General features: G+C 41.3%; 1 protein-coding gene and 1 long non-coding RNA gene across 7 annotated transcripts in view; one reads left to right on the top strand and one right to left on the bottom strand.

The window, feature by feature from the left end:
• Positions 1-2,908: 2,908 nt before the first annotated feature.
• LOC309871019 lies at positions 2,909-10,261 on the bottom strand. 2 transcript variants are annotated; one of them, XR_014314948.1, is made up of 3 exons: positions 10,009-10,261; positions 3,508-3,668; positions 2,909-3,231 (listed from the first exon to the last, which is right to left on the bottom strand). It is a non-coding gene; the product is annotated as an uncharacterized lncRNA (long non-coding RNA). The 2 variants fall into 2 exon arrangements; XR_014314949.1 differs by lacking the exon at positions 10,009-10,261 and adding an exon at positions 5,770-6,306.
• The window catches only part of ADAM17 (ADAM metallopeptidase domain 17), a 53,069-nt gene continuing 32,904 nt past the window's right edge, over positions 6,356-26,520 (top strand). Inside the window, exons 1-4 of one of the 5 annotated variants that reach the window (XM_082743660.1) lie at positions 6,356-6,508; positions 18,765-18,897; positions 23,232-23,362; positions 24,766-24,854. Coding sequence is in view for 1 of the 5 variants with exons in the window: in XM_082743658.1 (XP_082599784.1) it covers positions 6,646-6,730; positions 18,765-18,897; positions 23,232-23,362; positions 24,766-24,854 (438 nt within the window). In the remaining 4 variants the exon portion in view is untranslated. Of the gene's footprint in view, positions 6,818-7,007; positions 7,027-11,340; positions 11,437-18,764; positions 18,898-23,231; positions 23,363-24,765; positions 24,855-26,520 lie in introns of those variants that run through there. The other 4 variants (XM_082743658.1, XM_082743659.1, XM_082743662.1 and 1 more) reach the window with 4 other exon arrangements.

Here is a 26,520-nt window from a genome sequence, read left to right as displayed (position 1 = left end):
AGAAAGATTATGAGTAGCCAAACTGTGTGATCCAATTAGGCTTGCTAGGTCCTTGGAGGGGGTAATGGAGAGTGATTTGGGTATGGAATTTTCTTTTGGGGTGATTAAAATGTTCTGGAACCAGATAGTGGTAAAGGTTGGACAAACACTATGAATGTACTGTCCCTAATGGTAAATTTTGTTATGTGTTTTATCACTGTTTTGAAAGGCCACAAAAAGACACAATATCTTAAAAGTTATGAAATCTGGCATTAACTTTTTAGTTTTGACAAATACTATGATTATGTTAGATGTGAACATTAGGGGAGGCTGGGTGATGAGTGTGTGGGAACTGTGTATGAACTTTGCTACTTTTCTGTAAATCCAAAATTATTCCAAAATGAAAATTCTATTTTAAAAAAATATGAAAAAAATGCATGTGTCCAGGGTTTTTTTTTTTTAAGGTATCACATTGTGTGTGTTTCTGTTTCTATGCACCTTTCATCTTCTGAAATAGAAGTCCTTTTGAGGGCAAATGTACAATGTGGGTCTTTTTGGTATAATTTTTCCCCCAGCTTTACTGAGGTATAATTGACAAATAAAAATTGTGTATATTTAAGATGTACCATGTGATAATTTGATATACCTATACATACATTGTGAAATAATTTGCACCATCAAGCTATTTAACACGTCTGCTACCTCGCACAGTTACCATTTGTATGTGTATAGTAAGAACACTTACTCTCAGCAAATTTCAAGTATAGAATACAGTATCATTAACTATAGTCACCATACAGTACATTAGATCCCCAGAACTATTTTATTCTTAAAATACTAGTAGAATTGCCAGAGTTTAAACATTCAACAAATGGAGTTCTGCTAAAAAGTGCTAAATAGAATGGGTTTTCAGTGAGGGTCACTAGCCACTGTAGAATCTGAGGAAAATCAATGGCCTCCTCTCTGGGGCCTGTCAAACTAATGACTTGTGGCCACTTTAGACCTGAGGTCATTTCAAACCAGCACAAGTTTTTTTTTTTTTTTTTTTTTTATCCAGTCTACTGTCCGTGTTTAGTTATTCATATAGCTTAATTACTCTGAGATCTCAAGGGCGAAAGAAAGGATTGAAGAACATAAAGAACCAACCCAGCTTCCTATTTTCTACGGCATACAATATATAGGAGGTGTGATTTCTCTGCTCACCATGTCCAGAGAGTGGCTGCAAAGAATCCTGTGATAAAGATGCCTGATAAGAAAAAGGCATTAAGGGGCACCTGGGTGGCTCAGTGGGTTAAGCCTCTGCCTTTGGCTCAGGTCATGATCCCAGGGTCCTGGAATCAAGTCCCACATTGGACTCTGCTCAGTGGGGAGCCTGCTTCCCTTCCTCTCTCTCTGCCTGCCTCTCTGCCTACTTGTGATCTCTGTCTGTCAAATAAATAAATAAAATCTTTTAAAAAAATGAAAGAAAAGACATTAAAAAAGTGTGTGTGTGTGTGTGAGAGAGAGAGAGAGAGAGAGAGAGAGAGAAACAGTTACTAAAATTTTATAAGTGAATCTCCTTGAAATAATATTTTCAATGAAATGGCTGGGTTCCTTTTCTCTTTGAACTTGGGGGGGGGTATTATTCAATTTTCAACTAGGCCTGGCTATTTCCTTTCCCAGTTAAAAAATTTGCAAAAGAGTCATCTGTTGATTGGCGAGGACCCTCACATATTATGCTTTGCCCCACGCATGATTTTCCACTTTTCTTTCTGAAAGAATCTGAAATAGGTTACCATTTCTGACCTAAGATCTCAGAAACTAGAGTTCTTGGTCAATGATTTTGTAGATAGTTGTATTTCAGCAGTGGAGTTTGTTATTGGATGGAGATTTATGAATGGGCTCATGTTTCTTTTTTTTTTTTAATATTTTATTTATTTATTTGACAGAGATCACAAGTAGGCAGAGAGGCAGGCAGAGAGAGGAGGAAGCATGCTCCCTGCTGAGCAGAGAGCCCGATGGGGGACTCGATCCCAGGACCCTGAGATCATGACCTGAGCCGAAGGCAGCGGCTTAACCCACTGAGCCACCCAGGCGCCCATGGGCTCATGTTTCTTGAAGTGCTAGCTTCACACAGACTTGTTCACTGGCAAAACAAAAACAAAAAACAAAACCAAAAAACAACAACATACAGATGCAGCAATAATCTGCACTTTAGAAATGGAGGGAGAAAGGCACTATTCATCTAGAAGTCGTGGCAGGACTAGAATAGGACTGAGAGCGGCTACGAAGAGAAAGAGAGCTAGGATGACAGGAAAAAAGCCCAAACTCAGCCAGAACCAAAGAGCTATTTCTCTGATCAGTTATACCATCTTATCAATACTTGTACAGATCTGGTAGTTAACTCTAAAACCATATGTGGTGATAGGTGTTTAATCATTGTAAATATTTTACTCTTTGTAATTTACTTTACTCTTTAGTTCACTTATAATAAGTATATAAATGATAAAAAATTCATTTTTTAGCATGAGATTGGTGAATCCCAAGAATCTTTTAATTACCTTTATTGAATCCTAAATTAAAAGAACCACTTCTGGTGTTAAGAAGAGGATCCTAGGGGGCGCCTGGGTGGCTCAATGGGTTGAGCCTCTGTCTTGAGCTCAGGTCATGATCTTAGGGTCCTGGGATCTAGCCTCACATCAAGCTCTCTGCTCAGTGGGGAGCCTGCTTCCCCCCCACCCCTCTGCCTCCTTGTGATCTCTGTCAAATAAATAAAATCTTCAAAAGAAAAAAAAAAAAAAAGAGGAACCTAGGATCCAGCCAACCCGCTCATGTATTATTATTATTTTTTTTAAGGAGGTGGTATGCCCAACATGGGGCTTGAACTCATGACCCTGAGATCAAGAGTTGCACGCCCTACGGACTGAGCCAAGCAGGTGTTCCTGGCTGGTGTTTGTTTGTTTGTTTGTTTGTTTAAGCAGATGATAGTGGCTGTGTAACAGATTACTTCTAACATAGTAGTTTAAGACAGCATTTATTCTCTCCTACAGTTTTTGAGAGGAATCAGGGAATGGTTTTGGGTCCCCAGAGGTTGCTGCCAAGTTGTTCCGTTGGGGAACTAATGTCACCTAGAAGCTTGCCTAGGGCTAGAGAATTCACTTCTAAGCTCACTCATGTAGTCTTCTGTAAGTCTCAGTATTTGCTGGCTGTGGGATGGTGATCTCCATTCCTGTGGGCCTCTCTGGAGGCTTCCTGAATGTTCCACTGAGTGTCCTGTGAAAGCAAGCAAGCAAGAGAGCGCCACAGATGGAAAAAGTAGTCTCTTAAAGTCTTGGAAGTGAAATATGATCACCTCTGCTCTATGCTATTGGTCCAATGTGTTAGGAGACTGACTATACGAGAGTGCAAATATCAAGAAGCAGGGATCATTGAGGGGGGTTGTGTGGGAGCTGGTGACCACCGTGGTTACCAAATCTCTCAGATATTTATATCCTATTTGGTAAACTTAAAAGAACAACCTCTAATAATTTCAATTTTAAATGTACTTACATTATACATTATGCTGCAAATTTCATTCTGATCAGTTCTTTTGGCGATAATGTTTGAAGATCACTGGACTAGTAGTTCTTCTATCCAGTGTGTCCCTCTTCTGTTCCTCTTGTCCTTTATCTCTCCCACGTGGTGTTAATTTATCTTGAAGATAGGGACTGCTGATAAATGAAAAGACAAATCTCAAATTGGAAATCCTAATCTGAGTATGTATTTGTAAATGGGAGAGACTGCTTCATATTGGACTATCCTTGAAAATCTAGGACTTCTGGATATAAATAAGAAAATTACTTTTAAATAAACAGCATTTATTGTGTCTTCTGGCTGGCTCACTGGGTGGAGTATGTGACTCTAGGTCTCAGGGCCATGAGTTCAAGCCCCACGTTGAGCATGGAGCCTTCTTTAAAAAAATTAAAAATGGGGGGCGCCTGGGTGGCTCAGTGGGTTAAGCCGCTGCCTTCGGCTCGGGTCATGATCTCAGGGTCCTGGGATCGAGTCCCGCATCGGGCTCTCTGCTCAGCAGGGAGCCTGCTTCCTTCTCTCTCTCTCTCTCTCTGCCTGCCTCTCAGTGTACTTGTGATTTCTCTCTGTCAAATAAATAAATAAAATCTTTAAAAAAAAAAATAAAAAAATAAAAAAATTAAAAATGGGGGCGCCTGGGTGGCTCAGTGGTTTGGGCTGCTGCCTTTGGCTCGGGTCATGATCTCAGGGTCCTGGGATCGAGCCCCGCATTGGGCTCCCTGCTCCGCAGGAAGCCTGCTTCCCTCTCTCTCTCTCTCTGCCTGCCTCTCTGCCTACTTGTGATCTCCGTCTTTCAAATAAATAAATAAAATCTTTAAAAAAAAAAATTAAAAATGTCATTTATTAAACAGCTAAGTGCCTCCTATGAGCAAGACACCTTAGGGCTGTGAAAGACAACAAATGAATATAATCTAGGATCTACTAAAGTTACAAGCTACAGAGTATGGTGCCTGGATGTTTGGGAGATGATATTCTAATTGTGTTTTAAAATTGTATACAATGGTCACATTTTTATAGGATACAATTGATACAGTTTTAAAATCTTCTATCTTACTTTTTTTAGGTAGGCTCCACACCCAGCTTGGAGCCCAAAGCAGAGCTTGAACTCACAACCCTAAGATGAAGATCTGAGCTGAGGGGAAGGGATTAAAAAAAAAAAAAGATGAAATCAGAGAGGGAGACAAACCATAAGATACTTTTTTTTTTTTTAAGATTTTATTTATCAGAGAGAGGGAAGAGGGTGAGAGAGCATGGCGGGGGAGGGGCAGAGGGAGAGGGAGAAGCTAACTTTGTCCTGAGCAGGGAGTTAAATGTGGGCCTCTATCTCAGGACCCCGAGATCATGATCCAAGCTGAAGGCAGACACTTAACCCACACAGCCACCCAGGCACCCCTCATGAGACTCTTAATCATACCTCAAATTGAGGGTTGCTGGAGAGTATGTGGGTGGAGGGATGGGGTAACTGGGTGATACGCCCTCCTTAATGCCCATGGTATAATGCGCACTGGGTGTCACATGCAACTGCCGAATAACTGAATTCTACCTCTGAAACTAATACACTGTATGTTAGTTAGTTGAAATTATAAAAAAAAGTTTCTACAAAAGCCCCCCAAAACAACAACAACAACAAAACTGGGCTGAGATCAAGAGCCAGTCACCCTAAGGAATACAATTTTTTTTAAAGCTGTGTGCAATTTACAGAGATGAAATCTGCTTACGTTTCCATTAGGTAAGCCACGTGTTTATATTTAATGAAGGCATAGCTCAGATGAACGTACCAGGTTCACTTAAGCCAAAAACGCAAAGCCAGTAACTATGGGTAACAACTGTTGGAAAGATGCTGAGATTTTACTGAGGCAAACCACAATAAACCTGTTTAAACCAGTTTGTGTATTTTATCAGGAACTAGCCTCGAAAGTTCACCGAGCAAGGCTACATTCTAGTCCTAACAATTTACCACTTCATAGTGGAGAAAAGGCAGTTGCACTCACTTTTAAGTGGAAAATGTGCTATGTCCTACTTGTATAAATCTTAGTTGAACCAAAAGAGCAATAAGCATCCAACGCTGTTAGAATGTTTTCTTCAGTACTATAAACACTCTCACTCAACTACACGAGCTAAAATTATGGAAAGGATTGCAAAACAAAACACAAACTGCTTTGGGAAATCTCCAGTCGAAGCTACACGAAGCAAGCAGAACTTTGTAAAAAGCCGGCCGAAGAGTCTGGCTCCCGCGCTCACCGGATGAGAAGTTAGGGCTGGGGTTCTGGAATCTTTGTTGCGTTTGCAGACCCCCTGCCTACAGCGGGGCCGACAAGAAAACGCGCGTGCAGACAGCTCGCGATCATTTCCCTCCGCCGAGCCCGGCTCGCTTCGACGGACGCCGCCGGTGGCCGCACGCTGGGCGCGGACAGCCGGGCGGGACTCTCCACTTGGGTCCGGGAGGCTGGCGCGTGCACGGGCTTCTCCGGGGTCAGGCGCAGGGCCTCGGCTGTCCTGCGTCCCAAGAGCTTCGAGGCTGGGTCGTTCCCCGGAGCACAACGGGCCAGGCGCCCCTCCCCGTCCGCCCTCGGGCGCAAGGTGGTACGATAACGGGGATCCTAACCAGAAGGAGGACCCAGACCACGGAGGCGGGAGGACGCGCCTCTGAGGGCCTACTCCCGAGCTCCCGCCTCCTTCGTGGCGGTCACCCGGGGACACACGCGAGGCCACGATGGGTCGAGTCAGGACGTTCCCGGCCGCGTCCGAGCAGGCGCCGGCCGCACCCAGGGGGGACGAAAGGGGAAGGCGGAGGGGCGGTGAGGGGGCGGGGCGCCAGCAAGGGGCGGGGCGAGCGAGGGGCTCCCGGCATGCCGCGCGGCGCCCGGCTTCCGGCTGTGGGCGGTGCGGGGGTCGGCGGCGGCCGGAAGCTGGCTGAGCCGCCTTCTCGGAGCGCTCCCTGCACTTCCGGGGGCCTAGAGCCGGGCTCTAGAGTCTTCCGGTAGGCGGCGCGGGAGGAGAAAGGCTTGAGGGGCAGGGCCGGGCGGTTCCCCTTCTCTCCCAATGTGAGCAGTGTCCCGAGCCCCCGTCAGGCGAAAGGCTGCCTAGAGAGGTGGAGCCGGTGGCCGGGCCGGGAACATGAGGCAGTGTCTCCTCTTCTTGACCAGCGTGGTTCCTTTCGTGCTGGCGCCTCGACCTCCGGGCGATTCCCCGGAGCGACTCGGTAAAGACCCGGGAGAGTTGGCTTAGGGCCGGCCGGGCGCCTGGAGCGCGCTGCTTTCGGGGAAGAGCGGGGGAGCAGAACTTTCAGGTGTTTAGGGGCGGGGTATTGGACGGTGGCGCGTCCCAAAGTTTTCGGTGCAGAAAGGGGGTGTGGCTGTCGGAGTTAGGGAAGGCCGGGAGAAGGGCTTGTCCTTCTGAATGGGAGAGGGATACGGGCAGGGCCCCCCGGTGGTGACTGAGGGCCTGGGACGGGTCCGCCTCCAGAGTTGGTGTTCGGGGAGTGTGTTTTGGAAAGCGGTAAGGGGGGGGTGTGGTCCAGGTCCCTGCCCTACCAAGGTGTTCTGCCAAAGCCGGGACTTGGTGTGTGTGGGGGTGGGGGGCTGCGGATAGGAAGGGCCCAAAGCTCCACAGCTCCTTCTGGCTCTGCAAGGAGCGAACTAGAATTTCTGCTGTAGGAGGTTCTTTATGTAGTAATCTGGTTGGAAGGCGGTGACTGGAGAACTCATCTTGGACTGGGTTTTGCGACCTTTGTAAGCGTGTTAATTTACTTAAATTGCAATTTATGGGGGTGCTGGGAGGGGGCGCTTGAACCTACCAGGCCAACTCTTTTGATACTGCTTGAATGGCTTCCTTGCCATTTTAAACAAAAACATTACCGGGATGACCAGTTTGAACAGTTTTGAGCCCAGGAAGTAGAGGGTTCTTAGATTTTCTTTCTTTTTAATTTTTTTTTTTCAACTGACACTTTTAAAAAAAATTTAAATTCACTTTAGTGAACATATACGTTATTACTAGTTTCAGGGGTAGAATTTAGTGATTCATCCGTTGAGCATAACACCCAGTGCTGGTTACGTCAAGTGCCCTCCTTAATGCCCATCACCCAATTATCCCTCCCCCCCCCTTACTTAGATTTTCCGAAGAGATTGGATTTTAGGATGGACATACATTAGAAGATGTGCAATTTGTGTAAGCTTACAAAGTCTTAAGATTCTTTGCCTTACGGAAGTTGACATATAAGACAGTTTAGTAATTAAGAATGAATCACAGTATATTTTCCCAGTGTTCAGAGTTGATGTTTTACGGTTGTATTGGTCTCCAGATCCCACCATGATTCTGTGCGTCGTGGTGTGTTGGTTGAGACACCATGTGGGTTTTCTTTGTAGCTAATTAAAACTTTCACATTAGTTTACCTGGCAGCTTTTTAATTTAATGGACAGAAATGGTAAGTGACTGAGGGTATTAAAGCTGTTGAGTGTTCTCACCTGAACAACTGCTTTGTGGTTATCTCGAACTGAAATGGATTACAGGTGACGAGTGTAACAAAAGGCGAGGGAGCTTGTTAGGAAGGGCTGAGATGTGAGAAGTCAGTACATACTGAAGGGAAATTTTGAGGTAGTGATGGTCAGGGTGGAGGGATCGAGTAAGGATCTACTTCATAAGAATATATGTTAATATAAACAAATGTACTTTGAGATACTAAAATTATATTTTTACTGTAGCACAGCTGTATCATTTTTATCATCATGCTCTTGTTCACAGGTGGAAAAATAGGTAGCAGGAATCCTAAGGAAGCACATAGTATAAAGGAAAACCTTACTTTCTAGATGAATCCTCCACAACATAGAGGTTTTTTTTTTGTTTTTTTTTTGTTTTTTTTTTTTTAAGATTTTATTTATTTATTTGACAGAGAGAGATCACAGTAGACAGAGAGGCAGGCAGAGAGAGAGAGGGAGGGAAGCAGGCTCCCTGCTGAGCAGAGAGCCCGATGCGGGACTCGATCCCAGGACCCTGAGACCATGACCTGAGCCGAAGGCAGCGGCTTAACCACTGAGCCACCCAGGCGCCCTAGAGGTTTTTTTTTTTTTGTTTTGTTTTGTTTTTTTGGCTGTGTTTTTAATTTGCAAAGTGCTGACCACAAGTGCCAGAAGAAAGCATAGACTTACCATGTGTTCACGTAATGTTAGAAGAGACTAGCTCTTCTAACCTGAACCTAGCCTGGGAAGGTTATCAAAGGCTCCCTGAAGGAGGCGGAACTCAAGGCCAGACTTTAAGTTTAGGTAGGTGAAGAGGGAAAATAAGAACACTCCTGGTGGGGGCACTTAGATATTGTAGTGTTGAAATAAACCTTGTAGATCATGTTTTAGTTTTTAAAATAAAACAGTAGGAAAAGAGTCTCAGAAAGGTGTACTGAGTTGTCATATTTTCACAGTGATAAATATATGCCTTATGAGTAATTTTTTCTTTTGAAGAGTGACTGTGTGTGTGTTTTTTTAAATTTTTTTTTTAAGATTTTTATTTATTTATTTGACAGACAGACATCACAGTAGGCAGAGAGGCAGGCAGAGAGAGGAGGAAGCAGGCAGGCTCCCTGCTGAGCAGAGAGCCCGACGTGGGGCTCGATTCCAGGACCCCGAGACCATGACCCGAGCCGAAGGCAGAGGCTTAACCCTCTGAGCCACCCAGGCGCCCCGACTGTGTGTGTGTTTAATGGCTCCAGATGTGAATAGTTGCTTAACTTAACCTTACCATTATTTAGATGGTCAAGATCAAAAAATAGTTTTATAGTTAAAGAGCATAGTTTATTATAGCCTACTGGTCTTAAAATGTTATTATAATTTCAGTATTAGATTTTTTAAAAGTAAACATTACCCACCATGTGGGGCTCAAACTCACAACCTTGAGATCAAGAGATGCATGCTGTACCAGCTGAGCCAGCAAGGTGCCCCTCAGTACTAAATATTGATTAGGGATTTGATAACTTTTTAAAAAAGATTTTACTTATTTATTTGAGAGACAGAACAAGAACAGGTGTAGGTGCAGAGGGAAAGAGAGAAGTAGGTTCGCTGCTGAGCAGGGAGCCTGCAGTGGGCGGTGGGGGGGACTCAATCCCAGGACCCCGAGATCATGACCTGAGCTGAAGGCAGATGCTTAACTGACTGAGCCACCCACGCCCTCCCCCGGCCATGGATTTGACAACATTTTTCTGAAGGATAGAAATATATACTAGAATCCTGGCTTCTGGAGTACTCCTCAGGACACCCAAGATGATTTCAATTGAACTGTTATGAATTGCATAATTCAGGAAAGTTATGAGTCATGTGAACTTAGTCATGATGATATCTTCTTGAAGTTGCAGCTGGGGTGTATAAGTCTCACTCTGATTTCAAAAGTGTTTTCCCTTTGTGTTACTTTTAATAAAAGAGGATGTTGTGGGTGGAGGGAAAAAATATAGGTCACAGATGAGGGATGAAGGTTTGAAACTTACATTTTGAAACTTACCTTGAGGTTATTGGTGTGGGGATTCTCCACATTGCAGTGCTTGTTTTTCATTATTGACAGCCCCATTTTGCTCAATATTTTGACATCTGGCTTCCTCTTTTGATGTTAATTTTGCTTACAGGCTGCATTCTTTTGAAACTGAAACACTTAACCACCCTGACTGTTCCAAGGGAGATTTCATGCCAGTCTGCTTGGAACTAGTCAAAGAGAAGACTCTAGTTCTAGAATAGAATGAAGAGTTAAGCAGAGAGCCATGGTGGAGACATTGGGAGAAATTCTATAACTTTTACAGAGTTTCGAGAATATTAAGTGTCAAGTGTCATTGAGGCCAAGTGTCATTGATTTTTGGGTTTTGTACCATTTTTGTATTTGTGAGGGATGGTGTTTTCAGTTGAAAGTATAATTTAAAGAAAGTCTGAAAAAGATTGATAGAGGAAAGGAGGGACTGGAATAGGAAGTGGGTTTTACTGAGGTAGGGAAGTGAAATCAAGTGCTCTTTCATATATCCCTTAACTTAGCCCTGAAATCAACCAAGGGCATTGGTATCTACCTGCCCATACCGCTTCTTTCTTTCCTTTTTCTTTTAACATGAGTTGTAGGCCTTGACATGTCCCATCTGCTGCCCTGGTTTCACTTACATTTGACTGTATTCTGATAACTGCTAAATATATATTCTGATCTAGACTTGTTCTCTGAAAGGCCAAACTCATGTATCCAACTGTCCACTTGTTTTTTCCCTCTCTGTGTTCGCAGGCACTTCAGATACAATATGTGCAAAATTACTTCCTGTCTACTTGTTTGATGAGAAGGAAGTATAGGATACAATGTTTAGTCTAGGAAGAGACAGAGGTCCTGGAAATTGTGGAAGTAGCCTCAGTGCCTAACTGGGATTTGTGTATGGACCAGTCTGTTTCCTTAGAGGGTCCTTTGGACTGTGCTGATTTTTCTTGGGCTCAGCATTTCCATGTGATTGGTCTTGCTGGGGAATCTTGTCCCTGCTGAAGAGTTCTTGGTGGGGAATTACTGAGGTAGCTCATCCTCCATCCCCCACTAACTGGTGTAAACCCAGAAAATTAAGTTTTTAATTCCCAAGCTCCGGGTCCACCGCCTAGCAGAGAGCACTGCTCTCCTTTTTCTCATCCTTTAGTCACAGGGAGGGATTCCCCTACATCTAGGGCCTAATTCACGGTACCCTGGCCAGGTCACTATCTTCTCTTGCATAATTTGGGGAGTCCTGAAGGACATTCAGGTCCCATGGGTCTACTGCACAAACATACTGAACACTTTACAGCGGTCCTGGCTTTTTCCTTCTCGTTTCTGACGCCAGAAGTGGGAACATGGCACTGAGAGTGTCATCTTGGGAAACTGCGTCACACAGCAGAACAGTGGAGAATGAGAAGAGGGCTACTGGGTTTCTGCATTACACTTGTAAGTTGTATTCCAAGAATATTCAATTTATTGCAAAAAGAAAAGAGAAATTAAGTAAAAAGTCCACAAATGTTCCTGGACTTATTTTGTACAACAGTTGATTGTTTTTATCCTGGGACACCTAACACAGTGGATTAAGTATCTGCCTTTGGCTCAGCTCATGATTGCAGGGTCCTGGGATCAAGTCCGGCATTGGGTTCCCTGCTCAGCGGGGAGCCTGCTAATCCCTCTGCATTCTGCTCCCCCTGCTTGTGTGTGCTCACTCTCTTTCTGACAAATAAATAAAATCTTAAAAAAAAATTTTTTTAAAACCCTTTAAAATATTGGTTTTATCTTAAAAGTGTTAACTCTGAGCTTGACAAAAGAAATATGGATATAGTTTGTCATTGTAGAAGTCAGTGGCGGTAAAAACATATCCCAGCGATGAAACAATTTGGGTGTGAACGAAGGGTGGAGTGGCAGGTTTATCAAATCTGTAGGCCACTTCACACCTCCATGGAGAAAGCCAATTTATTGCAGGCCTGGAGCTCCAGCTTTCTCCTTATTCTTTGAGAACATATAGAAGGAATGAAGTAGGAGCTGCTTTTTACTGCTCATGTCAGTGTTGAGAATCGTACAAAGCACATTTGATTTCTTCCTGCTTAAAATCACTGTACGACTTATCAGTAACATAACTGCAAATATACGTTGACTTAATGCAGAAAAGTCCTTTGTAAATGAACAGTGTAATTGCACACTATATAAAGAACAGGATGTAGTTGGGAACTCCAGAATCTTTGAGCATCCAGCTGTCCCCTTCTGTCAGCTCCTCCCCCCAAACTGTTCCTACACATGTGTCTTTTTTTTTTTTAATCTCAGTGAACGTGGTGCCACTATCTACCCACATACCCATGCCAGAAACCTTGGGGGTCTTTGGGTGATCTCTGCCTTCATGGCTCGGGTGCTTACGAGCTGATTTCCCAGACTCTGGCCTTGTTCCTCTCTAGCCCACGCTCCACACTGCGGTCCCAGTGAAATTTCTTAACAGCTGTTGCCTGTCCACAGTCCAAAATCCTTAACTTAGTTCCCTGGCCCGTTACAACTGAATTCTGCCTGCCTCCAGTCTCACACCTCTTCCGATCTGTGTGCCATTGCCGCCTCCAGCTTCAGTGAGTTGCATTTTTCTTTGAAAATTATGCTCTGTTTCTTGGGAACCTCAGCGAATGTGTTATGCCCTCTACTTAGAACCCTGTCCTTTCTTTCTCTTGGCGGTCTCCTCATCCTTCTGGTCTTTTTTTTTTTTTTTTTAGTTCAACTTTATTTATTTATTTATTAAAAAAATTTTTTATTTATTTGCCAGACAGAGATCACAAGTAGACAGGCAGGCAGAGAGAGAGGGGGGAAAGCAAGCTCCCTACTGAGCAGTCAGCCCGATGCGGGGCTCAATCCCAGGATCCTGGGACCATGACCTGAGCCAAAGGCAGAGGCTTTAACCCACTGAGCCACCCAGGCTCTCTATCATCCTTCTGGTCTTAACTTCAGTACTGTTTCCCTGGGAAAGCGTCCTTGGCTTGCCAGGTGGGGCCCTCCTCCTGCTCTGTCCTTCCATAACTTCTTACAGCTTCCTCTCTCTTGGTACTTTACATACTTTACGATTTTTTGTGTGGTGTTCTTTCCTCTGGTGTCATAATATCAGAAATACATTTCTCTTTCTTTTCCATTATATCCTTGGTGGCTCGAAGGTGGAACACTTCCAGTCCATGTTGAAGAAATGACTAGGTAGAGTGTGCTGGAAGGGAGGAAACAGGTGCAGGATGTGTATGCAAAAAGGGAGCGGTGGGGTGGCAAATTTACAAGAGCAGTAAGGGAGGGCAGGTCTCTAAGACTAGAGGAGGCCAAGGGAGGGAAACCATGGCATGTGGCAGAGAAGAGTGGGGAGGGTTGGGCAGGGAATACCTAAATAAAGGAGTACTCTAGTCTAGTCTGACCTTTTGAATTGTGTCTGTTGTTTTCTAATTTTGTGTTTGTAGCCAGCTAAAATGAGAAAAGCTCAGTTGTTTACAGGACTCCTGGGACAACTTGGAGAAAGCACAGAAGGTGTTTTCATTCTAGAGAGTGCTGGGCAGCCATTGTGGAGTGCTAAGAGAGATAATAAAGTGGCTTATACTTAAGTTTATTGAGAGATTTGGATATAGATAAAAGATAAACTCCTGGGAAGTGTTTCACATTCTGTTGAAACAGCTGTAGAAAGTTGAGATTACCAGTGGTTGGAATTTGGAGGTGAAGTACAGTGAGGTGGCTGAGGGGGTCCTTGCTCGTGAAGGGCAGTAGTGAGCACGGACTCTCCGCTTGTTGCAGGAGGGAGCGCCTGTACCGTGTTGTCTGGGATGGCTCCAGGGCATCCAGTGTGCGATATCTAGTTATTATAAGAGGACAAATTACAGTTGAAACACATTAGTTAGGTATTTTGAAGTGCTTTAGCAAGCTACATTTTCAAAGTGCTTATTACGGAAAATACACTTAAAGATAAGCAGTGATGTTACTATCGTGCTCTTTCTTTTTTCTAGACCTATTTTTTTACATAGTTAAGATCATGCAATACATGGGGCACCTCGGTGGCTCAGTGGGTTAAGCTTCTGCCTTCAGCTCGGGTCATGATCTCAGGGTCCTGGGATCGAGTTCCGCATCGGGCTCTCTGCTCGGCGGGGAGCCTGCTTCCTCCTCTCTCTCTGCTTGCCTCTCTGCCTACTTGTGATCTCTCTCTGTCAAATAAATAAAAAAAAATCTTAAAATAAATAAAAAAGATAAAGATCATGCAATACAAAGAGTTTTTTAAATCTACGCTTGTTTGTTTAATATGATAGTGTAAGTATTTTCCCATGTTCTTAAAAGCCTGTTGTTACCAGCATTTTTAATGACTGTAGTTTTTTTTTGTCATTTGGAAGTGGCATATAATTTATCTGTTTCTCCATTATTAATTTACCTTCTTTCTGATTTTTGTTCTTGAAAATAATGCAAGGCTGAATAAGGACCATCTTTGTGCCCAAAGCTTTTATCTTCACTCTGAGCTGCTTCCTTGAGCCTAGTTCAGTGGTTCTCAAACCTGAGTGCATCAGCATCACCTGGAAGGCATTTTAAACACAGATTGCTGGGTCTTAACCCAAGGATTTCTGACTGAGTAGGACTGAGGAGACCTGAAAACTGGCCTTTTTAAAAAAAAAAAATCATTTTTAAAAATTATTATTTTTTAAAGATTTCATTTATTTATTTGACAGAGGGAGATCACAAGTAGGCAGAGAAGCAGGCAGAGAGAGAGAGAGGGAGAAGCAGGCTCCCTGCTGAACAGAGAGCCCGATTCGGGGCTTGATCCCAGGATCCTGAGATCATGACCTGAACTGAAGGCAGAGGCTTAACCCACTGAGCCACCCAGGTGCCCCAAAACTGGCTTTTCCCAGGTGATGTTGCTGTGTGGGGACCACACTTCAAGAACAACTGGCCTGTGTTATTGACAATGACACTACAGTATTGAGGTTAAGTTTTTCAGGCAGTAGGAATGATTATGATCTTGAATGAAACTGAATTCATGTACCAACTTGTATCAGGGAAGTTGAAGAGCTGTAAAGGGTTGTATCAGCATCTCAGCCTTGAGGATTTGTGCGGCTTGTACACACGGCAGTGCTGTTTTTTGCAAGGTGCTGTGCTAGGTTTTGTGAGATAAGGGTACTGTGAATAATGCAACCCAGCTCCCTTTTGGCTGTTTTACAGTCTGTGAAATAAGACAAATAAAACAGAAAGCCAGAAAAAAGGTATTAACAAAGGGCTACAGAATTCAGAGGGAGAGGAGATCATGTTTGGTTAGCACATCAAAAAGTAGGAGGTCAAGAAGTAGAAAAGGTCCAAGAAGAGCTAGGATTTTTTTTTTTTTTTAAGATTTTATTTATTTATTTTGACAGAGAAAGTGCGAGAGAGCAAGAGTGCAAGTAGGGGGAACGGCAGGGGGAGGGAGAAGCAGGCTCCCCTCTCAGTGAGGAGCCTGATTTGGGGCTTGATCCCAGGACCTTGGGATCATGACCTGAGCCAAAGGTAGACACTTTACTGACTTGATCACCCAGCTGCTCCTAGAATATATATATTTATTTAACTTAAAAAAATTTTGTTTAAAGAAGGCTCCAGGCCGAATGCGGGACTTGAACTCATGACCCTGAGATCAAGAGTCACATAGTGTACTGACTGAGACTTCCAGGCACTCCAGAGCTAAGATATTTTTAAGGAATTTCGGAAGTATGATGTCAGTGAAGCTTGGGGTTTTCAGCCAGAGAAGCCCAAGTTCAAATCTTGGTTCTGTGCTAAATTAGCTTTGTGATATATTTCTCCTTGAACTTGTTTCTTCATCTGTAAAAAGGGGATACTATACCAGGTATGTTGGTGTAGCTTACCTGACAAAACACACACTCAAAAATTATTGAATAGGGGCACCTGGCTGGCTCAGTTGGTAGAGCATGTGAATCTTGATCTTGGGTCCATGAGTTTAGCCCCACATTGGGCATGGAGCCTACATTAAAAAAAAAAAAAAAGTTGAATAAATGGTAAGTTTCTTGAAGGTTTTTCATTGGTGCTGCTAAGTATTGTAATTAACAAGGCCAAATCACCAAGGCCCATCTATTGGCATAAAAGTGATTGATGCCTTTTGAAACAGCCTTTCTATGGATTTTTTTTTTTTAAAGATTTTATTTATTTATTTGACAGACAGAGATCACAAGTGGGCAGAGAGGCAGGCAGAGAAGAGGAGGAAGCGGACTCCCAGGACCCTGAGATCATGACCTGAGCCAAAAGCAGAGGTTTTAACCCACTGAGCCACCCAGGTCCCCAGGATTGTATTTTAAAGGAAATCTTATTGATGAAAAACTAGCGGTAGCAAAGAAGTGTGAACTTGCTGTCATTTTATTTAATATTATCTTGAGTTAGAGACTTGGATGGCTTTTTTTTTTTTTTTTTAAGATTTCATGCATTTATTTTAGAGCGAGCTCGAGCACACTGGGGGAGAGGGAAAGGGAGAGAAATAGACTCACCACTGAAAAAAAAAAGCTCCACACAGTTCGATCTCATGAGCCTGAGATCATGACCTGAGCCAAAATCAAGAGTCAGTCGCTTATCCGACTGAGCCACTCTGGTGCCCCGACTTGGATGGACTTTGATGGAATTTACTTTTATCGTATAACTGCTTGCTTACCTATTGTTTTCCTCAGGTTTGCCCAAATATCTTTCTTTTGACCACTCTTTATAAACTGGCCCTGCCTAGTCCCTGTCTTTGCTATTCTGCTTTAATGTCCATGGCACTGACCTGTATTGTGTATCGCCTGTCTGTGCTACTGACGTGAGTGCTGCAGGAAGCAAGGACTTTGCTGTATTTAATGCTGTATCCGCACTGAGACCAGAGTCTGGCATGTAACAGTGAATTAATGATTGGGTGAATGAACCAATTGAGGATCATATTTAGGAGAAGAGGGAAGAGAAGAGTATTGGGTCAGTTCTTTTAAAAGTGGTTTTATGGGCATATTTAACCTCAGTAACAATATACTTGTATTTTAAGCTCCTGGTGTTATATTTTTAAGGCCATTCTAAGTCCGGTGGAATGATTTTGAATACCATTCCCTCTGTAGTGATATTTGTTGAGAGAAACGGAAAGCATCAGTTCACATATTTTTAAGACAAGTTTGTACAGAGACTCCAGTCACCAAAATTGTCTTCCAAAAACCCTCCTGGTTTTGGAAGAGGTAGCAGAGTTGCTGATGAAAAGTGACTTACATTGTAGCATATGCTTTATGGTGTTTACTTTTGCTCTGTACCAAATAAAAACATTTTGTTTTATCTTTGGGGCAGCACATCTTTGCTTTCCTTGGGTTCCAAGTCAGTCGGGTAAAATAATTAATGTTGGTTTTTATTCAGGGATTAGTTTGGTCATATCACTTCTACTTTCTGATGTCCAGTGGATTGGTTGTTTTGCTGTGTCTGTTGAAGGCAGCAATGATTAGGATATTACCACTTTTTTGCTCTTTAATTTGGAAAATGTAATTTTTCTGTAAAGATTTTACCTTTGGTTTACTGAGGTCATTAATACATTTGTTGCTGTTTCATACTACACATTAATTGATAAGGTATTGATACAGCCCCAAGTTAGCAGTGGTCAGGTCAAGTTGGTCACCTTCTTCTTAGAAATTCTAAGCAGGCAAGCCAGAAATGCCTTTAATTTAGAATTTAGCTGATTGTGTAATATGATGTAATGTGATACTCCGAGATATCAAAATTATTACATCTAGTATGGATATGAACTCATGATTCCCTAATTGTCACAAGTATCTTTACTCATTGATTTGTTTGATCTAGGATCTAGGTTCACACATTGTGTTCTTGTCTATAGTAGTCCCTACTTACCTGTGGGGGATACGTCCCAAGACCCCCAGTGGATGCCTGAAACTGTGGATAGTACTGAACCCTAGGGTAGAATGTTTTTCCTTTACATACAAACCTATGGTAAAGTTTCATTTATAAATTAGGCATAGGAAGAGATTAATAACAGTAATAATAAAATAGAACAGTTATAACAATAGACCATAATAAAAGTTACATGATTGCGGTCTCTCCCAGAGTCCTTTTTTTTTTTTTTTTTTTTAAATGAGCTCTCTGCCCAGCATGGGGCTTGAACTCACAACTCCAAGATCAAGAGTTGCATGATGTATCATCTGAGCCAGCCAGGCAGGCGCCCCTCCTAAGGTCTTACTATACTTACCTGTCTTGTGATGATGTGAGATGATAAACTGCATAAATGTTGAGATGAAGTGAGGTGAGTGATACAGGCATTTTGACCTAGTGTTAGGCTCACATACTGAGAGCCCACACTGACAGACTCACTTCTGATAGACCACAGCTGACTTTCGGGAACTGAACCCTCTCAACTGGAAACCGCAGATAAGGGAGGACCATTGTATTATGTCTTTGCTTGTCCCTTCTTTCCCAGACCATTTATTTCTTGACGAAACTGGGTTGTTTAAAATTTTGTAGGGATTCTGACATTCTGGATGCAACTGATTGTTTTCTAAGGTTGTTAGTTAATTTGGCAATCTAATCCCTTTGTGTCTTAAAAACTGGAAGTTAGGTCTTGATTAAATTCAGCTTAATTTGTGTTTTTTTTTTGCTTTTTATTTATTTTGGCAAGAATGCTTCATAGGTTGTGCTTAGCACTTCAAAATGCATTATGTCAGAAAGAGTTTCTTGTCAGACTTTATCATTCTAGTGATACTACAATTAATTAGTAAGTTTAGGTGTTAATAACCTTTTTACCTTTGTTTCAGAAAAGCTTGATTCTTTACTCTCAGACTACGATATCCTCTCTTTATCCAATATCCAACAGCATTCAGTAAGAAAAAGGGATCTACAGGCCTCAACACATTTAGAAACACTACTGACTTTTTCAGCCTTGAAAAGGTAATTTGGATTATTTATAGAAAACTTTGCGGGCAATGGGGGCTTAGTTTGGCAAAAGTAGAAGAATAAGGGTGTTTACTGGGGTCTTAGGAAGTTACATTTTAAAAATTTGTAATATAATTACAGTCAGTAATAATTCTTATATTGCTTATTGCTTATTCCAAAATTTATAGTGATGATTATTAAAAACAAACAAATGGGTGTTCCAAAGGTATTAATGATGGTAATGATGTTTATGGTATTCTAAAAAAGGATTTTAATTAATTGAATGGTTTTTAATACCCTAAAATATTTTTTTCTACTTTAGAACCATCAGCTGTGTACTAACTAATATCTTTATTTTATGTATGAAGACACTGAGGTTTAGAAATCAAAGATTTGTTCAGGACCCCATAGCCTTGTGGTAATAAATTAATATAGTGCCATAAATCGATATGGTCTCTCTGGGTAGTAATTTTGCTTTCTCTTAGTTTTGCAGATGTAAATCTATTAGATAATTGCAGGTCTCGTTCTAAAGTCTTTTTAGGGAGCTTTACTAATATCAAAACACACCCTGAGAGAATGTAAATGGGCTGAATCACTCTGTATTTGAAGGCGAGGCTACTTCCCCAACAAATGATGAAGGCCTGTTTTTACTTTTTTAAATCTTTTTTTTTTCTTTAAGATTTTGTTTATTTATTTGAGAGAGAGTGAGAGAGAGAGAATGAGCAGGGGGAGGGGTAGGGGAGAAGCAGACTCTTTGCTGAGCAGGGAGCCCGATGTGGGGCTCAGTCCCAGGACTCTGGGATCATGACCTGAGCTGAAAGCAGTTGCTTAACTGACTGAGCCGCCCAGGCTCCCCACAGCAAATATTTTAAAAAAAGAAAGTAATACATTCACTTGGTTTAAAAAGCGAACTACGGAGGGTATAAGAAATTTTCAGGTGCTCCTCAAACTTTGCAAATGCATAAGTTTCCCAAATTTCTAAAAGATTTTAGTGCATATTTTTTGCATATAGATCTGTGTACATGTAGGTAATACAGGTAAGTAGATTTATCTCCTTTTTAACAGCTGCATAAATATTTCTATTTCATAGAACTGTAATGGTTTGTTCGCTAATAACCCATAGATACATATTGTTTAACTGAAGTGATTTTTGTTTTCTATAGCAAACAGCGCTCTGATAACTATCGTTGTGACTATACCTTATTTAGGTATTTTTATAGGATACATTCATGAAAGGAGAATGAGTCAAGGGTATACATACTGTAAATGTTTACTGTTGTTACCATATTTCTTCCTAAAGACATTAGCCCAGTTTGTTGTTCTAGCAGCAGTGTATGAGCTTACCTATAACCTGTAAGGTTATCCTTACAGGATATATGTAAGGATAAGGATATATCCTGTAAGAATAACCTTACAGGTTATAGGTAAGGATATACCTTACAGGTTATAGGTAAGGATATATAATCCTTGGCAATACTCGTTTTTATCAGCCCTTAATTTTTGTCCCTGTGAAAAGGGAATAGAGTCTCATAGTTGTCTTGATTTTCATTTTGTGTGAAATTGAGCATCTTTTCATGTGTTTGTAAGTCATTTATTTTTCTGTGTCTACCTTTTTGTATCCTTTTATCATTCTTCTGATTGGTTTATTCTGTCATGCTTAGTATATTTATCATATGTATAACTGATATTTCATGCAAATATATTTTATAATATCTTTTTTGGCTTTTTTAAAGTTACTGCCATTATCCTTAGATTATTTCTGAATAATTTCTTTCTATCAGAGTTCATAAATTGTTGTGTTGTTTGTTCCAGATCTATAGTAAATTTGAGCAGTGATGATATTAATCATAGTCCTAGTTTGTCCGTTACTTTGTGTAATTCACTTTGTGTGTGCTATCTCTAATTCTCATTGTGCTCCACAAAGTTTTCGTTCCTCTGCTTTTGGGGGGAAAAAAATTGAGACTCAGAGAAGTTGGGTAACTTGCTCAAGGTCACTCAACTAGTAAGTGGAAGATAAAGGATTTGAATTCAAGCCTGTGCTATTTTAGCTGTGCTGATAGGGATTTTGGTGAAGGAGCAGGTATAGTAGTAAAAGGTAAATAGGAGCAAAGGATAAGGGGAAAACTGCAAAATAAGAACTCAGAAGTTAGCTTTCTAAGTTTCTTTTTTCAGTTTAGGTTGGAGGTGTCTTGTAAAGTTTTTTCTATGGGGGAAATACTCCCATAACCTCACACATTCCTCTCTTCTGGGTCTTATAGATGTCACTGATTTTTTTTCTTTTTTCAATTTTATTTATTTGCAGGGAACACAAGCAGGGGGGAGTGGGAGAAGTGGGAGCCCAATTCAGGGCTTGATCCCAGGACCCTGGGATCATGATCTGAGCTGAAGGTAGACGCTTAATGCCTGAGCCACCCAGGCGCACCAGATGACATTGATTGTTTAAGAGAATGTTCAACAATATCTGTGTATTATCTCTCTGTGTAAGGAGGCAGGGAGGTTTGTAATTTATCTTACAGAGTTTCCATCAAGTTTTTTTTTTTTTTTTTTAAGGTTTATTTATTTATTTGACAGAGAGAGGCATAGCAAGAGTGGGAACACAAGCAGGGGGAGCGGGAGAGGGAGAGGTAGGCTTTCTGCCAAGGCGGGAGCCTGATGTGGGGCTCGATCCCAGGAGTCTGGGATCATGACCTGAGCCAAAACTAGATGCTTAACCACTGAGCCACCCAGGCACCTCCTCTGAAGTGTTTAAATGGAGATGTATCTAACCGTGCAGGAAAACTTTGGACCAGGTACTTTAAAATAGTTTATTTCATTTAACCCTCCAAAACTATTCAGTTAGTAGGTGGTATTATGGTATTATTTTCATTTGTAGATGAAAATACTTAGGTTCAGAGGTAAAGGCCAAGATCAAGCACTAAGTGGTGGAGACAGGATTTGAGCTAGGTTTGTCAGACTCCAAAACCTTTTCTGTTACACTGTGTTGTTAAAACAAAGCGGGATATTTGAAATGATCAGTTTATATAGGGCCGAACTTACCAATGTGAAGATGCTCATTACTAGATGGTAATTGTAAAAGATCAGATTTTCTGGTTTCTGAAACTGAATAATGCATTTAGAATAGGCTTGCCTTTTTTTTTTTTTTTTTAAAGTGTAACGGAAAAAATCGTAGCTGTGAATGTGTGGGAAGATATGTTTTAGGAGAACAGGAGAAGATGGTCTAAGGAGTTTTGAAATAATGTTCTATTGTCTCTTTCCCTCTGACCATTAAAAAACCACCAGCGAACTAAAATTACCTTGTTTTGCTCAAAAAGTTAAAAATACTTGTTGCTATGGAGACAGCCCCAGTCTAGATTCTTTCTGGCAGTGTAGACTTAGGCAAACCCACGGGAAGTAACATTTCATAGTTTCAGCCTCACAGTTGACAAAATTTGTTCCTGTGGTTGAGATGAAAAACATACCTTTATCTTTGGTATTCATGGGCACATTGAAAGGGTAAATAATAATTGAAAAATTCTTGCTCACCACACCCAGATTTATGTCAGAACTGAAACTGGTAGAAAACAAAAGAATATTAAGCTGACTAAATAACTAAGTATGTATTTTAATGTCTATGTTGGATATCTTACATTTATTTTCCTTGTAGGAATTGCGGATTAATTTTTTTAAAGAGACGTTCTCTTTAGAAGGAGAAAAAAAGCATGAGTGCTTTTAAATATAGAAAGTAGCAGTGATTAATTTTGCAGAGCAATAAAACCGGCTTGATTGCTAGAGCAGCACTGTGTAGGCTTTTGAAATACAGCATTTTGGTTTCCAGGTTCATCCTTTACTAGCTGTGTAACCTTGAGTGTGTTGATTGACCTTTAACTGGCGATATTTACTGTGTGAAGTGGAGACAGCATAAGCAGAGCATGTAGCACTGAGTAGGTGTTCAGTAAGTCATACCTAATACCAGGCATTGGTAAGTTTTTTAGACAAGCAGGATTTGGACTTAAACTATCCCTGTGTGTTTCCTTATTCTTCAGTCTCCAGGAAATATGAACCCATAAGCTGTTTGAATCTTTTTCCTCCTAATTCTAGTCTTTTGTTTTGCTGAATTCTTAACAGCCTAAAGAAATTTGTCAAAAAAATTTTTGTCTATTCGTCTTTGTAGGTGACATAATGCTAAGTACCTAGTAAAACAGTGATAACTTGCATAGTCTTTTATTAATGTCAGCTCTCAAGTTATTTTTAAGTAAACTTAATTTTATGTGCTTAGAATAAAATTTTATGTGAAAATTTTATGTGCAGTAAAATTTTATGTGAAAATTTTATGCGCTTACAGTAAAAAGTGGATGCATGTTTTTCTTTAGGCATTTTAAATTATACCTGACATCAAGTACTGAACACTTTTCCCAAAATTTCAAAGTCGTGGTGGTAGATGGTAAAGACGAAAGTGAGTACACCGTGAAATGGCAGGACTTCTTCAGGGGACACGTAGTTGGTTAGTATGAAGCTTGTTTGTTTGCCCTTGTGTCTGGGGGTATTAGGTGCCCAGATCTAGTTTGATTCATATTCTTTTTTGGTGGGAGGAGGAAGGGGTGTCAAAGGACTGCTTTTTGTTGTATCTAAGTTATGTAAGTTTGAAAGGAGGAACATTCAAACAGGAGGAAATGAGGATTATCTTAGCATGGATACTGATTGTCTATTTTAATGATTACAGTGAATTTCCTCCTTTTTTTTTTTTTTAAGATTTTGTTTATTTATTTGTGAGAGAGATCACAAGTCGGCAAAGAGGCAGGCGGTGGGTGGGGGAGGGAGGGAGCAGGCTCCCTGCTGAGCAGAGGGCCTGGTGCAGGGCTTGAACCCAGGACCATAAAATCATGACCTGAGCCACCCAGGTGCAGTATTTCCTCCCATTTGATAAGAATTTAACCTCTTGTCTCCAGGGAAGGATCGTAGGCTTTCTTTATGAGATTTTAAACAGGGAAGCTAGGAGGTAAAATAATTGACTTTATGGTTCTGTTAAGTACTTATCTAAGATGATGTATCAAATGAGCAATTGTGGGCTTACTTGTGGAACTTCCTCTGCAGAAAAAGAAATGGCATTAAAATCTGCAAATAGGGCGCCTGGGTGGCTCAGTTGTTAAGCATCTGCCTCCACTCAGGTCATGATCACAGGGTCCTGGGATTGAGGCCCACATTGGGCTCCATGCTTGGCGGGAAGCCTGCTTCTCTCTCTCCCACGCTCCCTGCTTGTGTTCCGGCTCTCTCTGTCAAATAAGTAAATAAGATCTTTAAAAAAAAATCTGCAAATAGAGCAAGCCCTGTGTGTTCCAGATTATGCTTTCAGCCCTCCTCTTAGTTTATTTGTGTTCTCTCTCTCTCTCTTTTTTTTTTTTTTTTTTTTTTTTTTTGAGGAGGGGGTGGAGGGGGCAGAGGCAGAGGGAGAGAGAGAATCCTAAGTAGACTCCACACCAAGCGCAGACCCTGTGGGGGCTTGATCTCACAACCCTTAGATCATGACCAAGCTAAAATCAAGAATTGGACGCTTAATCAACTGAGCCACCCAAGCACCCTTCTCTTAGTTCTTTCTTAACCAGTAATAAGTGATGTTATTTCGGAAGAACATCTACACGTTTGTTTTTGGTTTTGTTTTATAACACACTGGGAAATTTTTACAGGAAGATTGAGGGAAAGAGAAAGGTTTCAGATGAGTTGAGGCTACTCGGAGATGTGACTATCTTGCTGCTTACTGGGGCCTCTGTTTCTTTGTGGCAGATTTCTACAGTACCTAGGCGCATTCCACTCTGATGAAGGACTCTGTTGATTTTTATTGATACTAGTGCATAGTTTATTTTTTGATATAAGTATTTCTTAATGATGGATTTTTCTTTTTCTCTTAAGGTGAGCCTGACTCTAGAGTTCTAGCCCACATAGGAGATGATGATATTACAATAAGAATCAACACAGATGGGGCAGAATATAATATAGAGGTAAATCTATATGTACATTTTGTTGGGGGTAGAGGGAGCTGTTAAAAAAGCCATTTCCCAGTTGTTTTAAGAAGACAAAGGTCTTTAATTATACTTACTTCTTTTTTCCTTGTGTTTGAAGTTTTTTACCAGTGAATTAGATGATTTTTTAAAATAATTAAAAAAAATTTTTATAAACATATAATGTATTATTAGCCCCAGGGGTACAGGTCGGTGAATCGCCAGGTTTACACACTTCACAGCACTCACCATAGCACATACCCTCCCCAGTGTCCATAACCCCACTGCCCTCTCCCTACCGCCACCCCCCCACTCCCCAGCAATGCTCAGTTTGTTTTGTGAGATTAAAATTCTCTTACGGTTTGTCACCCTTCCGATTCCATCTTGTTTCATTTATTCTTCTCCTACCCCGCAAACCCCCTATGTTGCATCTCCACTTCCTCATATCAGGGAGATCATATGATAGTTGTCTTTCTCCGACTGACTTATTTTGCTCAGCATAATACCCTCTAGTTCCATCCACGTCATCGCAAATGGCAAGATTTCATTTCTTTTGATGGCTGCACAGTATTCCATTGTATACATAGACCACATCTTCTTTATCCATTCATCTGTTGATGGATATCTAGGTTCTTTCCATAGTTTGGCTATTGTGGACATTGTTGCTATAAACATTTGAGTGCACGTGCCCCTTCGGATCACTACGTTTGTATCTTTAGGGTAAATACCCAGTAGTGCAATTGTTGGGTCATAAGGTAGCTCTGTTTTCAACTTTTTGAGGAACCTCCATGCTGTTTTCCAGAGTGGCTGCACCAGCTCGCATTCCCACCAACAATGTAGAAGGGTTCCCCTTTCTCTGCATCCTCGCCAGCATCTGTCATTTCCTGACTTGTTAGTTTTAGCCATTCTGACTGGTGTGAGGTGATATCTCATTGTGGTTTTGATTTGTATTTCCCCGATGCCTAGTGATGTGGAGCACTTTTTCATGTGGCCATCTAGATGTCTTCTTTGCAGAAATGTCTGTTCATGTCCTCTGCCCATTTCTTGATTGGATTATTTGTTCTTTGGGTGTTGAGTTTGCTAAGCTCCCTATAGATTTTGGACAGTAGCCCTTTATCCGATATGTCCTTTGCTAATATCTTCTCCCATTCTGTCATTTGTCTTTTGGTTTTGTTAACTGTTTCCTTTGCTGTGCAAAAGCTTTTAAAAATATGGAACGCTTTACAAATTTGCATGTCATCCTTGTGCAGGAGCCACGGTAATCTTCTCTGTATCACTCCAATTTTAGTATATATGCTGCCGAAGCGAGTACTAGATGATTTTTTATAAAAAAGAAGGTAATATTTTCTACACATCTGAGAAGCCGTCATAAAATGCACCCTGTATTTCTAAATGCCGTAACTGAAAGAAGGTCACACGTGGAATGGATAATGGGAGGAAAAACTTTCTTTCTCTCCTGATTCATTTTTTAATTCTTTCTTTAATAATTCTACTGTAAGTATAAATGTCTTAAAGCCAAAGTCAGGTCTTATTTCTCCTGTTCCCTCTTAGATGCTCAGGAAATGCAAGATCAATAAAAGGTGATAGTTCGTATTCTGAGAAGTTAAAAGAGGAAACTAAAACTCAGGCTCTGGGCTGCGCTTGCACTGAAGTACTAGCAGTAGAA

The sequence above is a fragment of the Mustela nivalis genome (genome assembly GCF_964662115.1).
Source record: "Mustela nivalis genome assembly, chromosome: 8".
In the NCBI taxonomy this organism is placed as follows: Eukaryota; Metazoa; Chordata; class Mammalia; order Carnivora; family Mustelidae; genus Mustela; species Mustela nivalis.
This window is presented reverse-complemented; position numbering and strand designations above follow the sequence as displayed.